A 13,678-nucleotide genomic window follows, 5' to 3' on the forward strand; every position below is an offset into this window, starting at 1 on the left:
TAGTATAGGAAGAAAATACTTGACCCGTTCAGGGCTAAGAATGGGTTTAGACAACACTCGCAGGATTAGCAATTAAATTCTAAGGAGCCAGTTGTGTTCCCAGAGCTAATGAAGATCTGTTTTGTACTCCTGGAGAGGTGTAGATGAATGACGTTCCACGGCTGTCAAAGCCAACTGCCTCCTCTGTCTGCTCCTGGCTTTGTGGTGCCTCTAGGAGTAGGGCCTGAGGGAAACCTCCAACACAAAACACTTTAAATGCACGAATTTTCAGTGAGCACTTTCATGTATCTTAAAATTTCTCTCACTGCTTGGTTCCTTTTATTCTTCTTGGGATCTCCAACACTTGGTGCATCATCTGGCACTTCACTGGATAGATACCTTGTTCATTTTTCTCAGTTAGGTAGAGAAGTGAGCTGATGCATTCACCAGCCAACCATTTTAAATAGATACTAATTTTTATATAATTTCGGCAAGTCGTAATTACCTGGAAATGTAGGGGTCTGCGCTAAATGGAATCCGAATTAGCATGTAATATATTTCTGCCAACCAGTAAAGTGCATTGTAGGCTGGGGAATGAGTTATTTAAAAGCATATTTTTGCATAAAGTAGTATTGGTATAATAGAGTCTTATTCTATGTAATGATCTAAAAAGAAAATAGACCCTGTAATAGCACGTATCTTTAAAGACCTCATTGTAAACACACACACACACACACACACAAAACCCTTTATAAACACACGTATGGAGAGGTGTGGTATTGATCGGAAAGCTGCTAGCTTTAACTACCTAGCAACGTATTAGGTTATTTTGCGGTATTGGTTGAGAAACAAAACCATTTCCTTCAATAAATACTGAATCGTGTACCTTATGGTCCCAGTGATAACATTGTTTATTTTTAGTCCATTGGACAGGAAAAGCCTCCAAAGGCAAGTATATAATATTCAATGCGTGTGTGCCGGTGTGTGTGTGTGTGTGTGTGTGAGAAGAGAAAATTCATATAAAATTGGCACTTATAAGTTCAAGATTATTAAAAGGAAAGACATGACCGCTTCTCTTGAGGCAAGGTGAAACCAGGGAGATAATGGCCCTCACAGACTTAGAATGGAAAACAGCCACATTTTTTGGGACCACTTTTGAATGAGCAAATCAAACCAGAGTTCAAAAAGAGCAGATTCAGTATCGACACTGGCATCCCACAGACAAATGTCTATTCTCTCTCAGGCAATTGCTTTGCCCCGTTTCCTTAACTAAAGATAATTACTAAGATACATTATGTTGTTTCATCATTTAGATTCTGGTTTTTCCTGAAGTTTTATGGAATGCTAGTCATGTAGGGGGGGGAAAAAAATCTCTTCAGCTTAAACACTGTCACATTTTTAATGTCATACTGAGATAGAAGGATTCTGTTAACATCCCCTGTATTTCTTAGGAAAAAAAAATTTTTTCCCATCCCCAGTTTCTTGTCACATTTGAGGTAAAATTTTGTTGCATGGATTAATTCCAGAAAATGATTTTTATTCCACTCTCAGCGTTTTTCTTAGTGAATGTGAGGTAAACCTAATCGTTGTGCCGGATACAACCGTGTCACTTTTCTAGACTCATTTTCCCATACTTCATAGTTTGACAGAGCAGATTAGTCAACAGTTGAGTTTTGACTGCATTGTCTGATGTTTTGGTCCATTGTTTTGGCCATCCTGTGACGCATCTTGGGGAAGCCACAGATGATGACCCTAATTGGAAATAGGAGAGACTGGAAGGCAGGAGACATAGGACCCATTTTAATGCCTGATGGTATCCATTCAACTATGCAAATCCCAGTAGGAAGATTTTTGGTAACAGGTTTCTCCCCCTGTGGTAGACAGAGAGTTGGTCAAAAAGGTGTCAGGAAGGTGCTTTCAACAATGAACAAACTATATGCCAGCAGGCACCAGCATTATAATTAAGGGGCGAACGTAAGCCTCATGGAGGAGGAAGAATGTTAATGACAAAGTTCTGTGCGTGTTGGGGATCCACTCAAATGTTTTCTGTCATAAGTGACAACGTACCGGGCTTTAAATTTCTGCTGGTCATGCAGGCTGCTCTGGGGCATTTTCTTGGCTGCCTCAGATGGCGACTAGAACCCTAGTGGCTGAGTGGTTTTGCACTCCATTATGAGGTAGGGATTTGGGGAATGAGACTTAGTAGAACTTGTAGTTCTCCTCAGGGCGGCGTCGCTTTGAATGGATCTCCTCAGCTCACCAGCTTGTCGGACAGAGCCTACCCTCATCTTAGAGCATCTGAATACATTTGTTTCCCTTTCCAAACTGGGATTCGAGATAAAATTATGGCCTTTCTCTTCTCTAGTCTTTCCAGTGGTGATGCTGAGTCCCCACTTAGCGTCGGTCTGATGTTCTTGGGCCTCCGTGATCTCATGTGGATGCCCAGAGCTTTCTGTTCAAGCCCGACATAGGTTCCAACACACAGCAGATGTCTAATAAACACCTGTGTGATGACCTTTATGATAATTGTGACTTCGAGTACATTTATTAAAGGGCAAAGACCTTGAATCTGATATTTTATATTGTGTCTTAGGACACCAGTGATTTGATTAATTAGCACTCAGTTTGAATTCACGGCAACCTTTAGGATTGCAGGAGGCTACTTCGTTCCCTCCTCACCTTGGCTCTTGTGCCAGCAATGCTCAGTCATAGGTTTTTCTAGGAATTCGTTGGCCAGGATCTATAGTTCATCTTCTGAAATAAGTTCCTTGAAATACTTCAGGCTTTTTTTTTTTAACTTTTCTTCTCCGAGAAATGCACTCTTAAATTTCCCACATAGATCTCTTAAAGCCCAAACAGATTACTCTCGTGTTTATGTGATATTGTAAATGGTTCCTAGAAGATTTCTGAGACGTTCAAGTCTCTAACTTGCTTGTATAAAACCAAATTAATATTAGAGCCTGGAAAGAATATATACACATTGGAATCAGACACACTTCGGTTTGTATCTTAAAGCTGCCAAGACCTAATTATGTGACACTCTAAGTCTCAGTTTCCTTATTAAAAAAAAAAAAAAAAATGGAGGTGACAACACTTAGCTTTGGGGGCTGTTGTGAGGATTAAAGAAATAATGTGTACGCCGCTCATATCCCTTTAATTGTCCTTACCCTCCCTGTCCGTGCTCCCACCCATCTGAAATCCACTGGCCAGCCTGCCATCTTGCCTCCAGTGGAGCCTCCAATGGACTTCAGCCCCTCTTACCCACACCTGGAAAAGTCCCTGGGGACTAATAATCCCCAGAGTAAAACCAGTGACCTAAGCAGTGATTGATGATCCTGAGAGTATAAATACCCCAACTTCTTCCCTAGGATAATTTAGAGGTGAGTCATTGACCTCATACCCTAGAGGTTGTGCCTAAAATTAGCACCCACCAGAGCAGCTGCTGTCTCCTACTTACTTCACCTATCTCTACCCACCCACCCCCAAGTCAGTGTGCTTGCACCTTCCAGGTAAATCCCCTGCACTCAATCCTTCCATCAGGCTCTGTTTCAAGGGAGAAAACTAAGTGCCTTGTGTAGTCTCTGTGGCAGTGGAGGCCCTCAATAATTGTGCACGATGATAAACCAAGTAATAATTTGCTGTCCCATAAGAGACTCTTCATTCCCTGTTGCGAGATAGTACACACTCACCAGGTTCTGTTCTGGAGGTTGGAACTACTTTTAACGTATAACACTGTCCCCTGCTGTCTTGGCTTTATGTGTGCAACAGCCACTAGCAGCGTCCCTTCTAGGACACATGTGGCTATTGATCATTTTGCTTAAAATGTGGCTTGTCCTAATTGAGATGTGCTGTCACTTAGCGTGAAAAAAAAAAAAAAAGAAAAGAATGTAAACTACGTCTTTGATCATTTTTTATTTTGAAATGATGATATTTGGGGTATGTTGATTTCAGCAAAGCATTATTACCAAACTTGGCTCTGTGTCTTTCACTTTTTAATGTGATGACTGGAAAATCTTCACCGCATGTATTTGGTACAGAGCAATTTGATAATCACCCGTAGTTCTGTAATTATTAAGTGATGCATATTTAAATTTCTAGCAGGCGGTGCCATTGCAGAAAACCATCCAAATGACCACGAATGCCGGGCTTCCAGGGTCACTGGGGGCAGCATGTGATCTCCTTTCTTGTTTTATTCTAGGTTACATGTCGCCACACCCGTCTCCACTGGGAGCCCCAGAGCACGTCTCCAGCCCGATGTCGGGAGGCGGCCCGACCCCTCCCCAGATGCCGCCGAGCCAGCCCGGGCCCCTCATCTCGGGCGATCCGCAGGCGATGAGCCAGCCCAACAGAGGTCCCTCGCCTTTCAGCCCCGTCCAGCTGCATCAGCTGCGAGCGCAGATTTTAGCTTACAAAATGCTGGCCCGGGGCCAGCCCCTCCCCGAAACACTGCAGCTTGCAGTCCAGGGGAAGAGGACGTTGCCCGGCATGCAGCAGCAGCAGCCCCCGCAGCCCCAGCCGCAGGCGCAGCAGCCGCAGCAGCAGGCCCTTGTTAACTACAGCAGACCATCTGGTAGGTTAATGTGCAACCACACGAGTAACGCGACGGTCCAGCTCGGCTAAGGAGGACTGCTAAGGTCCAGCTCGCAGAGGCGCTGGGCTGCTCTCAGCCCTGTTCTGGCCTAGCCTTTTGTTGTACCCTTGTGTGGCTTCCGTAGCTGGATCCCTGGGCTCCTGCCCTGCAGGGCTCCCGGGAAGGAAGCCGTGTCCCCCGGTGATTCTGCATTCTCTTTCAAGAGGCTCAAGGTTGGTCCGGTCGGGAGCTCGGCCACCCGGCCCAGGTTAAGAACCAGGCCCCTAGAGCGTTCCCGTGGCCAGAAGGCGCCCCTAGACTCAGCTCTCCTCGAGCCATGCTGTGGGTGTTGATTTATTCCTCTCTGCCCCTTGGCGTGGAGAAGAGCATTTAGGGAGACCTCCGCAGAGCAAACCTGCGGTAAAGTCATTATCAAGTAGGAAATCAGAAACAGAGGGAAATAGCAGTCGGGGTCAGGGAGGTCAGGGGCATGGAGGGCCCCCCAGAGCTCACGGTTGCTGCCCCGGAGCTCGAGAGAGGACTGCGGCTTCCTGGCAGCCAGGAGAGGAGACCCGGGGTCTGCTACCAAAGCCTCACCATGCGGGAACAGGCGGCTTACCCATTGCTCAGAGGAATGCAGAGCCTTTTCTAGCCTGAGACTATAAGGTAGATTTTCCAGGTGGGATTTTTCTTTTTTAAATTATTGGTGTTGTTATTATTGTTGTAAGAGACACTGCATCATAGAGGCATCAATAAGATTTGTTCCTAATAAACAGAGTAACAGAATCCATGCGGCCTCTTTCTTCTATAGACCCTGGCATCAGACCCCAGGCTGTGATAGGACGTTAGAGGTGGAGATGAGCCGGTCCTGTGCATGGCCTTCTGATGGTCTGGCTGGACCCCGCCACTAGAACTCAGAGGTGCGGGGAGCTGTGTGATGAGCTTCTGTGAACGTTGTTTTCTCTAGCAAGGTTTCTGTTAACCACCAGATAAACGAAGAGTTGATGGTTCTGTCCTAAGTAGAGTTTGGAATCCCAGGGTCTTCCTCAACGTTGACACCCTGTCCTGTGACTGCTTCCCTCTCCCTGGGGCAAGCCGGGACGTGCGGATCACTGCCAACGATTCATTTGGGACATTGGTACTTTGTCTAAGCTTGAGGACTTAGGCAGTGGAGAGAAGTTCAGATTAGTAGTAGTATTATCTTTCAGTTATCGTCTGCCTTCTGGGTTTGCAAATGTTTCTTTTCTGGTGGGGGAGGCTCCAAGAGTTGGCCTACTGGAAGGATTAACTCACCTTGTTAATTGTGGATGTAGCCTTAGGAATGGGTTTTAAGGAGTTTTAAGGAGCAGGAAAGGATCGCGTCCGCTCCAGACCTCTGTGTAGGGACCGTGGTGCTCTGGCAGGTGGAGGACCCTGTGGGACTGAGGAAAGCCAGGCCGAAAATGGGACTGCGGACACCTGTTGTGTTTAGAGGGTTCAGAACAGCCTAACTCCAGCTCTTGGGAAGGCAGCCAGAGGGAAGGAAAAAGTACACGCATGTCTCTGGGTGTGTAGCCTGTGCTTCCTAAGCACCCATGGGACTGCCTTGTGTGTTGTGCGCAGCTCGAATGTTCTGCGCATGGCACCCGCCTAGAACATGGAGAGTCGGGATGCCCATGTTAGAGGTCTGCCCCAGAGCCTGTGTCCTTACCCCTGCCCTGACTTCTTCATCACAGAGGTGCTCATGCATGGCCCAGAAAGAATGTGTCTTAAACCAGGAGCCAAAGGCAGCAGCCGTTTTCTTCATGGGTGTCCCAAAAGAAAAAGGATCTCCGCTCCTTACCTAGAGGCTGTCTACTGGTTCTCCAGACAAGGGCAGTGAATTTAGGACTCTTGACATGCCACATTGCAGTAGTTTCCTCTAGAACCACCAGTGAGTTGGTAGTTGGAGGAGGGAGAAGCAAAGCCAGTACCTCGCAGGCGCTAGTGGTGTGGGACCGTGTCCTATAGGCGTCCGTCATGGCGCATCGAAGCATGGCCTGGGCTGTCATCACAGACCTCCACGAGCATCACTACTTTTTTATTTTTTTTTTATTTTTTTAAGATTTTATTCGAGAGAGAGAGAGAGTGTGCAAGCAGGGTGAAGAGCAGAGGGAGAAACAGACCCCCCGCTGAGCAGGGAGCCCGATAGGAGACTCAATCCCGCGACCCTGAGATCATCACCTGAGCCCAAGGCAGATGCTTAACCGACTGAGCCACTCAGGCGCCCCAGACATGAGTGCTTTTTCAAATAACCCGTGCATAGCAGGAAAAGAGGCCCAAGTACCCTTTAAGAAGGCAGGAAGCTGGAGGATTCATTTCAGAAACCTTTTCACCCAAAGTTCGAAGAAGGAGACCGATTAAAGTAGTAAAACTTAGGTGATCAAGGTTTTGTTGTCTGGACGCTGTACCGAACGGCCACTTCACATCCCAGTGAGCACAATCCTGAGTGTGTTTTCTGGACCAGGCGTTACCCATCTCTGATGCTTCGTCTTTGCTCACCAGGGTCAGGAGGAAGCCGTTGTGTTACTCAGTGCTCTGTCTCTTGTATTTCCGGCGGTCAGGCTTCATTAGAAAGGAAGGTATTTGGGCAGATCGTGTTTGATGCCAGAGTAGGCAAGGAGGCTGTGGACAAAGCTGGAAGGAGCTCCGTCCCGCCAACAGAGCAGACCCATTCCTGCCACTGGGAAGGCAGCTACACCTTGTCCCCAAATCTCAGCTTTCAGAGTCGGATGACGTCATTACTTGACAGACTTTTTTGGGGGGGGTTGGCACTTAGGGCAAGTCAAAATAAGGCAAAGCATATTTTATTTTTAGAGTTAATATTTTTTAAATTTGTTATTACTTACCTTCATCCCTCCTTAATTTAAAAAAAAAAGTATTTGTGTTTATAAATACCTCTACTAATATATCAGAGAAAAAAATAAGTTTAAGGATGTCCATTTATCTGGCAGTATATTCCATGTTTCTTTTGTCCGGCTTTGTAGTGTTACTCATGTTTGGGAGAATCTCTTTGGCTGGGGTGGTCTGCGTCAAACCTGCTCACCCTAAGTGACCCACATCCTCAGAGGCCACGACTGGAGAAATATGGGTTGACTGCAGGAGTTGCACACTGAACAAATAATTCTTCTTAAATTTAAACAATTCTAAATCCTTACCTGCTGTGGGCTCTGTGCACATCTAAGCCATCATCTTTTTTTTTTTTTTTCCACTTTGATTCATTTATTTCTTCTATGGAGACTAAAGCAAAATTAAAAATAAGAACTGTATAACTTTGGGTGTTTCAGGGGTTTTTGGTTTTTTTGTTGTTTGTTTCTTGGGGGGGGTTGGTGTGGGGTGGGGAAGATCTTATGGTAGAAAGTAAACGTTTCGTTGCTAATTTTTCTCAGCACTTGCCTCTCCTGCTCCCTGCCCCTCCCACCCCCACTCTTTTTGGGTACCTAAAATATCTAGGTACGTTCAATTTAAATACACTTCATTACATTTATTTTTTTCAACCCATGGAAACCACTTAAATCCTTATTTAAGGCACAGAATATTGAATGAGGATCCTAGTGTGCTAGGAAGACAGTGTGAGCCCTGAACGCACAGAAATTCTGTACATGTTGAGACTCCGGTGTTTTAATAAGTTCGTTTTCCTGTTTCCTAAAATCAGGCAGAGGGATGCATCCGAGAAAGATGCCCCCTGCCCACCTCAGCTGCACGGGGTCACTCTCAGGGGTGTCTGGACATACCTCTGCCTTGATTTCCGAGGTGAGGACTGAGGGGGAAACAGCCACATTTGGAAGCTCTGACAATTGAGCCTGAATTGTTTATGTTGGGAGTGGGGTGGATAGGAGATAAGCTAAGGAATGTAATTTGTCTTACGTGTGAAGATCCCGGGAAGCGGTCTGATCATTTAGCAGACCGCGGGTGTCGGTAGCAGCGATGGCTTCTGTTGATAGAGAGCCGACCTCGCCAGGTACCTCAGCTCTGCGCGGCCTGAGGGACAAGCAAGAAATGCAAAAAAACCGGCAGTTACATTCTGGGCATGTCCGTCTGCGGCAAGCTGCCCTCGCTTCCCTGGGCTCTGTAAGTAGGAGTTTTTATGTAATCTGTTGGGAGGGAGGAAAAAATAGCCCCACGCAGTAAATGAACTCGCGGTGTTTAGTCGGGAAAGGAATTTGCTTGTAAGTGGCTCTTGATAGGAGCTCGGCAGGAAGCAGGTGGCAAGCCGACTTATCTGAGTGTTTGTGCCAAGTCGTCTTGAGCCACAGAAACATCCTGAAGTTTGCTGTAGGAGAGTGTACTCTCAACACTGCCAGCCAGCACAGTACCAAGCTTCCCTAAAAGCCTTGCCTTCGCCATGAGGTTTCTCTATAAAGCTAAGTAACTGAATGAGACTTAATCTTCTTGGCCTTGCTAGTATTAAAAATGACCAGAGTGGAGGCTTGGAGCGTGTGGCTACCCGGTCTCACTGAGTCCTCGCTCCCATCCTAGGGGGTGAGGTTACGACCCCATTCTACGGATGGGGAGACTGAGCCTCACGGGGTTAAGGGACTAGCTCAGGCTCGTTGACAGCAAGTTGTGGGACTTTTTGAATTGGGAGACTTGAATATGGAAGTTCATGTTTGGGTCTCTGTCTCTCTGCTTCTCCATTTTAAGGGTCGGTCAGCTGGCTAAGAATGTCTTTGTCTTTAATGAATTCAGAAAGTCAAATTATTGGGTGTATTAGATCTTGTCTTGAGTCATAGGCTAAAAATGATTAGGACTGGAACTAGGAGTATCAGACATGGTTTGGATACCATCCTTTGATGAAATGTGGCTTTAAAAATATAGACTTGAATATACCTCAAGGAGTCATCAGAGGCTTCTGCGTAGGTAATTACAGGCAAGAAAGCTAACGAAGAAAGTTCTGGAACCAGGTGGAATGTGTAACACTAGTGCCCTGTTCTGGCTTTTGTTGATGAATTATTTAAACTTTGAAAGAAGGAAAATACTCGTAGAACTGAACACCCAGTAATTATTGTGATATCGTATCAGCAAGACCCGCATTTTCTTTATTAAAGATGGTGGTGTTTTTAGGGGGCGCAATGAGTGGGTTTTAGTATGCTTATACCAAGTTTTGAAATATATTTAATTCTATCAGTTTCTTAAGTTTATTAAGGAGATTTATAGAATCACAGAGAATCAACCTGTTAGAAATCTCTGTCTCTCTCCTCTTTTTGGCTGGATCACACCTAAAGTAAACTAGATGAAAAATCTACCCTGTTTTAAAGACCTCTAGAGAAAACATATTCTAAAACATCCCTCCATAACTCATTCCAATGCTTAACAACCCTGAGATTTAATGTGTAGAAATCGGTTTCTTATATACGGATGAAGGAAACTTCTAAATATAAAATATTATGAAACGCGATGCATTATGTAAAAGACTTCCCATTCAGAAAAAAAAAATCAAGAAAGTATTTAGCTGAAAAGAATCTCTTTATTACGACAGTACATCTACGATGCTTAAAATAGAAAATTTTTTTAAATGTATTTTTTTTTTTTCCCTGAAGAGTTTTTCATTCCTCACTGGACCTAGGGCTACCTCAGGACTATGTAGCTGCACGTGTTTTGGAAAGTTTACCTAATTTCACAAGGAAGGTGAAAAAAAGCACATTAGTCCCTCCCCCGCACACACACACGTGTACAGTTTCCTAAGCAGTTTGTTCTAATTCCTCACATTCTTCCTGTCAAAATGTTTGCTTATACTCTCCTTGCATTGTCATTTAAGCCCATTTCTGAGTGGTGTTGGCTGGAAATTGAATAAATGTGTCTAATTTTTCATAATGTATGTCTTTGTATGGTTAATTATTAAGGCGCTCTGAAGTATACAGACTATTATTTTATTACCGTATAATAGTTTTAACTTTTCTTAGAGAAGATATAGAAAATGCTTGGGAGAATGCCTCTCAGAGGTTTTAACAACTTAGATTTTTTTTTCATTTCCTAATTCATCTGGTAGCATCACTAATCTTATTTATAATTTTGAAGTAAGTAAAATTTTAACTATAAAGAGAGAGAGAACACTTCTTATTTTCGGTCCATACCTAGCAATCAATTTGAACTCCTGAAGTTTAATGTGGAAAATTGCATTAAATTAACTTATTAAGTGCATTTTGATAAGCTTGATGATTGCGTATCCCTTTATTCTGTTAGCATGAGAAAAAAAATGCTCTCCTGAATCTTAATATTTGCTAGTTTTTATGGGTGGAATGAGTGGATTTGCTCCCCCCCCACACACACACTGAATGTTTTCAGAAACACTTTCTTATATGTGGTTAAAACACACACACACACACACAAACGAACCTTCAATTCCTGAGATGCACTGATGAAGCCTGAAATGTGCCTTTTAGGTCATTAAGGGAAAACATGTGCGCCTTTTGGTTCGCAGGGAGGGCTGGCCGGGCTGCCGGCTGTGTTTGGAAACCCCAGCTTAGGCGAAGGGTCTGTCTCAAGCCCCACAAGGTGCAGCCTGCAGAATGGGATGTTAGGACCGCACTCAGATTGCATCTGGCTGCAGGACTCCCTAACTTTCCTGAGCTCTTGAATGCACCTGCAATCCTTAAAAAGACAAAAACAAAACCAAAAAACCCCAACAGCCTACTCTAGAGCTCCATTAAGCGCTGACCATCCGTTTCTTGAATGTATGTACGAATTGCATCGTCTTTGGGCCATGTCACCGGTGTTCATCAGTGAAGGCCCCGCGCTCTGAGAACAGATGCCAGGCTCTTCTCACTGACAACCCCCCCACCTCCCCCCTTCCCCATCTCCTTTCCTCCCCTCCTCCTCCCTTGTCCGGAGATGTTCCGTTGTCCCCCGAGGCGGGGGGTGGCCGGCTGCTGGCCGGGGGTGGCCGCAGGGCGCCGGCCCGCCCAAGCTGCCCATGTCGCTCTTGTCCCGCAGGCCCGGGGCCGGAGCTGAGCGGCCCGAGCACCCCGCAGAAGCTGCCGGTGCCCGCGCCCAGCGGCCGGCCCTCGCCCGCGCCCCCCGCCGCCGCGCAGACGCCCGCGGCCGCCGTGCCCGGGCCCTCCGTGCCGCAGCCGGCCCCGGGGCAGCCCTCGCCCGTCCTGCAGCTGCAGCAGAAGCAGAGCCGCATCAGCCCCATCCAGAAACCGCAAGGCCTGGACCCGGTGGAGATCCTGCAGGAGCGCGAGTACAGGTACCCGCACCCATCCCCGGGTGGGGGCTGGCCACAGTGTCCTCCTGAGCACCATGGAGCCCGGGGGAGGTGGGGGGTCGCCCTGCCCTGTGGGACGAGGCCCCAGGCGGGACCCCAAGTTTGTGTGCCACTGGGGTGATGGGAGTGGACAGGACTGTGATTTTCCGCCACGGAGTTAGAAAATGGTCATCACCCCCTGTGACATGCCAGGCACCGTGCTGGGCGCCAGTGAGGTGAAGACAGGAGCCCAGCCCCGAGAGCTTGTAGATCCAAGAAGGGCGTCTTCTCACTTGTAGCCCAAGCGGGGCCTTGTTGTGGCTTGTCATTTCATCCTGCAAATGACTCTGAGCTGGCTGCGCCTTGCGTGCGCCATGCCAGCCGGACCTTCAGGGTCATGACCCGTCGCATGCTACTAGAGCTACTGAGTGGGTTCTTCATTGTAATGTGTGCATTTGTGGCTCTCCTGCTTGCTTCGGCCTTAGGAGTAAGCTGCCTTATTTAAACTCTTATTCCAGAAACTTGATTCTCACCTGACTTGGCACATTTGTCCTCATCCGTGGTTGGCAAACTTTTTCTGTAAAAGGCCTCATGGTAAACATTTTACCCTTTGCAGGCCCATAGCGAAGGTCCCTCAGCTCTGCCCTTATCGTGAGAGCGTCCACAGACAATGATGTACTGGCCGTGTTCCAATAAAACTTTATTTATAAAAACAGACTGTGGACAAGCTGGAGCTAGCAGGCCCTTCATATAAATAAATGGTTAATGTTAACCAAAAAGAGAGTCCATGAGTAAGGATTCAAGATAAAACAAGGCTAAGATCATGGTCTCTGGAGTTGGCCAGTCATGCGGCCTCTGTCACTTACCAGCAGTGTTACCTTGGTCAAGTTACATCTCTCTCTCTCTCCTTTTTTTTTCTTTTTAAGATTTTATTTATTTACTTGAGAGAGAGAGAGAGGGAGAGAGAGAGCATATGTGAGTGGGGTGGAGAGGGAGAGGGAGAGAGAATCCCAAGCAGACTCCCCACTGAGTGTGGAGCCTGACATGGAGCTCAGTCCCATCACCCTGAGATCATAACCTGAGCTGAAATCAAGAGTCAGACCCTTAACCAGCTGAGCCACCCGGGCATCCCAAGTGACATCTCTTCTCTGTGACTCAGTTTCCTTCGGTGTTAAAAGAGAGTGTTGCAGTACCTCTTGTAGTGGGGGAGACTAAACAATACGAAGATTTTGAGTACATATCAGCCATTACCTTTTCCTGATTATTATTTCAGTCAAAAGAAAACTGAAGTTTAGAAGTCCTAGGGAATGTTAGTAAATAACATCCAGGCTCCCTTGAAAGACATTATCTGGGTCTTTATTGAAAAACGCATGACTTGTTATTAGATTAAAATACTAACTTGCCAGCTTTGAGTGTGACTCTGAGGAAGAAATCACAGTACTTGCCATTAAATGTGCTTAGCTTTTTGGATGAAGAGTAGAGCTCTGCTCTCATTCCTAGTACTAATCCTCAGTGAAGAGCTTTCATATTGCCGTTTCCCGAGTTTTAGGTACCCCTAGAGAGTTAGATACCCATCAGTCCGTTGGGATTGCAATGTTGCTATGCCGATCACTGTGTGGTACGAAGTCAAATGTTAGCCCTATATTCTTATTTGGGGTCGGAGAACTTTTTTATACATGGTGCTGTATGCTGTTATCAAGTTAAAAAAAAAAAGTCAAAAGCATTTATTTTACAAGATTTATTTATTTAAGACAGCGCATATATTGGCAAGCGGGGAAGAGATTGAGCGAGGGGGAAGCAGAGCCCCGTGGGATGCGGTACTTGAGGCTGCCTAACCGACTGAGCCTCCCATGGAGCCCCATAGGTATTTTTTAAAAAGACAGTAAATGGAATCAAGGAGGTATTGTTTAGTTACTCTAAAATCC

At 46.1% G+C, this 13,678-nt stretch overlaps 1 protein-coding gene across 8 annotated transcripts in view; it reads left to right on the forward strand.

Moving 5' to 3' along the window:
- Nucleotides 1-13,678, forward strand: part of SMARCA2 (SWI/SNF related, matrix associated, actin dependent regulator of chromatin, subfamily a, member 2) — a 179,595-nt gene that overhangs the window by 18,720 nt on the left and 147,197 nt on the right. For all 8 annotated transcript variants that reach the window (XM_059411931.1, XM_059411934.1, XM_059411932.1 and 5 more), the window contains exons 4-5: nt 4,178-4,549; nt 11,501-11,756. In XM_059411931.1, coding sequence (XP_059267914.1) covers nt 4,178-4,549; nt 11,501-11,756 — 628 coding nt within the window. The remainder of the gene's footprint in view (nt 1-4,177; nt 4,550-11,500; nt 11,757-13,678) is intronic.

This window comes from Mustela nigripes, chromosome 9, assembly GCF_022355385.1.
Source record: "Mustela nigripes isolate SB6536 chromosome 9, MUSNIG.SB6536, whole genome shotgun sequence".
Lineage (NCBI taxonomy): Eukaryota > Metazoa > Chordata > Mammalia > Carnivora > Mustelidae > Mustela > Mustela nigripes.